The 6,064-nt window shown below is 34.9% G+C and overlaps 1 protein-coding gene across 2 annotated transcripts; it reads right to left on the bottom strand.

Annotated features, from left to right (window-relative positions):
- Positions 1 to 625: 625 nt before the first annotated feature.
- Positions 626 to 4,153, bottom strand: LOC104093092 (B2 protein). 2 transcript variants are annotated; one of them, XM_009598805.4, is made up of 7 exons: positions 4,006 to 4,153; positions 2,567 to 3,132; positions 1,931 to 2,031; positions 1,369 to 1,452; positions 1,138 to 1,248; positions 998 to 1,039; positions 626 to 962 (listed from the first exon to the last, which is right to left on the bottom strand). In XM_009598805.4, exons 2-6 carry the CDS (start codon positions 3,120 to 3,122, stop codon positions 998 to 1,000), a joined length of 894 nt encoding a protein of 297 aa, XP_009597100.1. In that variant the 5' UTR covers positions 3,123 to 3,132; positions 4,006 to 4,153; the 3' UTR covers positions 626 to 962. The 2 variants fall into 2 exon arrangements, with proteins under 2 accessions (XP_009597100.1, XP_070042009.1); XM_070185908.1 differs by having other exon boundaries at positions 626 to 1,039.
- Between the last annotated feature and the right edge of the window lie 1,911 nt (positions 4,154 to 6,064).

Here is a 6,064-nt window from a genome sequence, read left to right as displayed (position 1 = left end):
ATGAATTTTACTTTCCTTAACTCTTTAGTTTACCCTAATCTTTTTGTACAGTTTTTATTTAATTATATATTTATGTTATTCTTAAAGATATAAGTGGTACTAGTATAATTATGGGAAGAGATCACATAGAGTCATTTATCTCCGATGAAATTTGAACTGACTTCACGATTCTCCATTCACTTCATACACTAATATGACATACCCTTGTCGCCTTTTATACATTTATCTCGACAATTAGACCAAGGTTCTTTGAAGTTGATACTTGTTTTCTCCAATTCAAATTGAATGTAAGCCTTCCTAATATGTTATGAAACAAAACTATTGTCCACTTCTAAATTATCTGTTACTGTTTGTTGCAAGTCACTGGCAAAACCCTGCTACACCGTTTATGCATCATGCAAAGGTAAGATAATAATCCCCCACATCCATAAATTTATTTGTTCTTTTTAAAAAGGGATTGGCATGTTATCTTCTACTTTCAGATGACCAATTTCTCCTACCGAGCCAGAAGTTGTAATTGAGAAACTTTTTAGCCCAACTGCCGTTCACCATCAATTCAATACTCTTGAGCTTGGCAGAACAAACTCGATCGGGCAAAAACAATTGCAGCCAGCAAAGACAGAGATACATGAAGTTCAGAATTCACTGCACAATTGGATTACGCAGAGTTACATGCAGAAGTAGAAATGCATACGATCTTTACTCATTACACAATCATAATTACTTCTCAAGCTTACTACAAGATTTGTGAAGCTACTTTGCAAACATCTCCACAGAGAACCACTACACTTATTTGGCTACAAAAGCCAATCCTACGACTAAGTCCCTTCAGATTTACCACCCAAGCTTGCGCTTTGGAAAATCTGCGGAAAGCACACGACTGACAAGCACAACACAACCTATAACATTCACATACACTGCTACAATTTGTTTATGCCAATTAGTCCATTACTTCAGCAAGCCTAGACACCAGCTTTTTCGCATTACTTCAGCAAACCTAGACATCAGCTTTTTCGCAGAGGTCTAGCAAGTCCAAAGTCTGTGCATAACAAGTAAGATTTTAGATAACAAATTTTCAACCTTATAATAACTGGTACGTGTGGGGGAAACAATCCATGACAACATTTATCATATTACCTCAGGTATGGAGAGCTCAAGACGGAACTTGGGACCATCATAGTGATGCAAAACTGGTCTAAAAGCATCTTCCTCCAAAGGCTTACAGATTTTCCTAACACGGGTCCTCACCTAAGTGTAAATGCATGAAACTCAAAAATCAATACAGATGCATCAAATACCTATAGAAAAAAAATGAATTGTTTTTTCATTTTTTTAAAAATTAAATAAATTGTGGATTCATATCTTTACCTGAGCAGGGAATCTTGATTCTCCTTTGCACTTTTTATCTTCCCAAGCTGTTGGATCAATGTTAGAACCTCCAAAACTTGCTGCCTGTTCAGAAAATTGGTAAAGAAATGGTTAAAGAAGAGATTTTATGCTTTGAATGAAGCATGCAACAGAGAACTAGTATAGCTCATTTTTGACAGGTATAAAATAAGAAGCCAGCAATACAATAAGACCCCTCACCAAGTAAACTGCAAACAGAAATTCCTCTGTTTTTTTTTTGTGTGTGTGTTTGTGTGTGTGTGTGTGTGTTGTGGGGGGGGGGGGGGGGGGGGTTTGATAAGAAAGGAATGCAAACAGCAACTCTTCAAACCACTATGGATGAAGGATAATGAAATCTTAACATAAAATAAGAAGGAAAAAACTATGGAAAGAACCATAGCAAGCACGTTCAAGCCTCCCAAGGATGAAGGTGTTAGTATGTATGCATACAATTTTTCATAATTTCTGCCCTTCTAGCTAATAGCGTAAACCAGTTGACTTACATCTGTTCACACCAGTAACAACCAAAAATGTCGCAACTAACCTCAAAGATACCATGTAACTGGTGAGTAGTATAATTATAGAGGAACAAGGGTAAGCCTGGTGTTATCGCCCTCACAGAATCTCTGTACCTTGGAGGTAGACCTGCAAAAGAATGATTGAACTTGTAACAGTGGAAACAGTTCCTTTTTCATCACCATCAACTTATCAATAGCTTCAACTTTCAGTTTGCTTTATTGGCACAAATTGAATCCCAGAACTCTCGAGGTTCAAATCCAATAAGGATCTCAATCTCCTTTCTTTGCAAGTGTTTCTAACTAAAGGCAGCCACAAACACAAAAAAGCTAACAAGATATAAGATGCATAATAACTGACAACTCAAACAAAGCAGATCTTTTTTTTAAACGGTAAATAATGTTTATATAAACAGGCGCAAGTTACAAAATTGACATTCTGGTCCTTTAATCATCACTCTTTCTATCATTTCCATATGGTTTCCTTCTACAATAAAGAATAGGTATAAGACCACTATTCCGTCCACAATTTTTATCAAAAGGATCAGAATGCAGAAAGGTTGTTTATATAACCTTATGTATTAACAAGATATAAATATGATAATATTCCATGTCACAAAATCAAGACCATTTTGGCAGAAAGCTTAAAGATGCTAGAGAAATACCGAACAGCTGGCGTTTTAGGTCTTCCTGCATCGTGTCATTGTTGCAAACAAATATATATCCACCAAGAACCTCATTCCTGGGAAGTGTCTCGGCAGCAGGCAAAGTCTTAAACCTTTTGTCAGTGGCATTATTCCCATTGGCACTCTCACTGTTGTTATTGTTGTTGTTGCTTTCCTTTGTGTGGTTCCCAATGTTGAACTTGCTTAAAGACACATTTCCCAAGTTGTTGACGTTGGGTTTAAGATAAGCTGAATTCATGTTGTACATGCCATTCGTAATGGAACTCTTCGACGTATTTTCATTCATCTTGGTATCCAAATTCAACATGTAGAAGTTAAGGCTTTCCCACTTGTTATCTTCCTGAAACCCTAAATTATCCCTGGGCCTAATTTCAGATGAGCCCTTTGAAAGGTCTAGGTTATTCCTCCGCTCACCCTTGGACCTTATCTGCTGAGCCAATTTCATAGCAGCCGTTGACCATTGATGATCCTCTGAAACTTTTGATTGTCCTCGGAGCTCATCGCCAAACTGCCAATAGCTGTGAAGACTGTCCATGCTGCAGTATCTGACAACAAAAACATACCCCAAGAATCACCATAAATACATTTTCAGCTGAAGCAGATAAAAAACCTAAAGTACTCGTGACAAGTGAGTCTCTCTCTCTCTCTCTCTCTCTCTCTCTCTCTCTCTCTCTCTCTATATATATATATATATATATATATATATATATATATATATATATAACAAAATTAGAAGTTTTCTGTATTTTTAATGGCGTATAAACCTATGATATGGTCAAAATACTCCTAGAAAAGCAAAAGGTTCAAATTCAACTTACAAGACTAAAACCTATTCGCAGCTAGTAGGTAACAGGTATCACCTATATACATATCATAGCAAGACGAGTCAAAAACCGAAGCAATGCTTAGTGGAAAGGAGTTTCAAGTGAACAATTATTATGTCAATTCGATCTTGTAGAGATAACAGCAACAAAATTTTACCACAGGTAAAAGCTGAAAAAAAAGAAGAAGAGTTTGCCTAAGAATAATGCTTGAATCAACAAAAAATTTCAGTAAGGTTTTTAACTTCAGCGAGAGTAGACAAGTTCTCCAAATAAGAATAAGTTAAAATGTGATTAAAGGAAAAGTAGTTCTCAAATCAAGCCCGAGACAGGACAGTTAAGAATACATCAAGCTATGGCGATCCAATGAATTACAGATCAGAGCATCGACATGGAAATGCTAAGTATAATGCAGCAATAAACTGATTTGACTTGCACAGATGCATGTAATCAAATATTAATGAAGTTCAAAGCTAGTCTTACTACGAAAATTGAGGTCTTAATTAGCAGATCAGCCAAAAAAAAATCTTCAGTCAGAATAACCCTAGATTTTGGGATCCAAATCTAGAGAGAGAGAGAGAGAGAGAGAGAACTCACCTTTATCAGCTACGCTGCGAAACTCCGGAAGATGCGACAGAGGAGAAGCTAGGACAGCTTTTTGGATATTTATAGCAAAGACTTTCAGCTGAGATGCCCACGCTTATGAGCTAAATTACATTACTGCCATGCCCATTCTCAAATTCCCTTGGAAAAGAAACATTTTCTCTTTCAAATATATATGGAGTAACAAATTAAAATAGTTTTTAGTATTTAGTGGTTTTTAACATGCAATGCCAACTTCATTAATGTGATAAAAATTTAAGTTTATTTTAACTATTTAAATTTACTTAATGTGATATTCTTTTTATCAAACTAACTTATTAATTAGTCTAATAGTTTCTCCCACTGTCATTAAAATACTTGAGAACTTAAATTAATATCTTAAATGTTGAGTACAATCAAATATTGTTGTATAAAATAAACTTAAAAAATATAAAATGATGAAAAAGTGCGTAATCGAAAAATTGGGTGTTAAGAGTACTAATCAAGTGTGTCGTATGGGAATAAAGGTAGTGCTATAACTTATCGTAAATATTTGATGCTAATAAATATTTACCGTGATGATATTGGTGTGCTATTGGGCATTGTTTCAAAACTATGTAAGAAATCAAAAAGGACTGCATCTTCCTTTTAAAAAATAAAGGATAATAAAACAGATTCCTGCAATATTAAATTTAGTCTCAATTCTGTTTCATGTGCTCTACAGACTACAATGTTCAGGCCACATCCATTGTTCCACATGTTGATGAGCTGGGGAGTGGTTGGGGCATTATATAATTTTGTTAAACCCAAGTTATTCCTTAAGCTAGCATTATATTAGTGCTATTATTGGTTTAATCTTAAGTTATTAACCATTAATCGGTGGGGATTCGAATAAGAATATAATTGCGCTTTATAAATTACATTTCATAAATGTGATATATGCTGAATTTATATATGCTTATAAATAGCAGTTGATGAATGCGGTTTATAAATCGCAATAATTAAATGCAACTTATTTATAACTTATAAATTTCAACATATTTAAATCGCAATAAGTGAAAGCGACATATAATCGGAGATGTTGAATGCAATTTATAATTGCAATAGACTAATTAGATTTATAAATTGCAATTGACTAATGTGATTTATAAAACGTAATCGTCAATACGATTTATAATCTAATCGATGAATGCGATTGATAAATCAACAACAATATACATACCCAGTGTAATTTCACATAGTGGGTTTAGGGAGGGTAGTGTGTACGCATACCTTATCCCTACTTTGTGGAGATGCAAAGACTGTTTTCAGTGTACCCTCGACTCAAAAGCATATGCGAAATGCAATTTATAAATCGCTATCCATGAATGCGATTTAAGATGCGATTTAAAAATCGTAATCCATTAATGCGATTCATAAATCGTGATGGGGAATGCGATTTATAACTCTGCAATTACAGCATCCGGCTTATGGGTTGCTCTCTACAAATGCGATTGCGTTGACACCCCAAATTAAAGTAGTCTGAGCTCTGAAATACTTTCAGCTGGAGGAAGTACTTTCTTGTTATTTACTTTGTAATTTTGTTGTTTACTGCATGTATATATTGACGCTATACTAAACCTGGAGAAGCATTGGAGGTTAATCCAGAAAAGCATGACGCTTTGTGGTGCTTCGCGAATGCACATACATCTCATGCATTTTTAAATCCTTATCAAGATGAGGCCAAGGTTTACTTTGACAAGGCATCTCAGTGCTTCGAGCAGGAAGATGATGATGTTATCAATCTATTTTAATTATAAAATTAAGAAACGGTAAATTTTTCTGTAACAGAAAACAGATACAGAAAATCAGCAGTAAAACAGAATCTGGAAAAATAAATTTTGGAATAAAATCGAACCCGTTGAATGCACAGTGTGTCCTTAAGGAAATTATTCCCCTCAAGTACCCGAGGTGTATGAATATTATCCTCCCAGAATATAATGATTTAACTCACCAGTGTATCGGTACCTAAAACTCTATTGAACTGCGAACCACTTAATAATTGTAAATCATACTCGAATTTATTTGTGCAAAA

Source organism: Nicotiana tomentosiformis, chromosome 9 (assembly GCF_000390325.3).
Source record: "Nicotiana tomentosiformis chromosome 9, ASM39032v3, whole genome shotgun sequence".
Taxonomy (NCBI): Eukaryota; Viridiplantae; Streptophyta; class Magnoliopsida; order Solanales; family Solanaceae; genus Nicotiana; species Nicotiana tomentosiformis.
Note: the sequence above shows the minus strand (reverse complement) of the source record. Positions and strands in the feature narration are given on the sequence as shown.

Coding starts and splice junctions, on each gene's coding strand:
- LOC104093092 (XM_070185908.1), bottom strand. CDS start 3,122: ATGGACAGTCTTCACAGCTATTGGCAGTTTGGCGATGAGCTCCGAGGA. Junction 2,032..2,566: donor CCTAAAACGCCAGCTGTTCG/GTATTTCTCTAG, acceptor ATTCTTTTGCAG/GTCTACCTCCAAGGTACAGA. Junction 1,040..1,137: donor TTGAGCTCTCCATACCTGAG/GTAATATGATAA, acceptor TGTTATGCACAG/ACTTTGGACTTGCTAGACCT.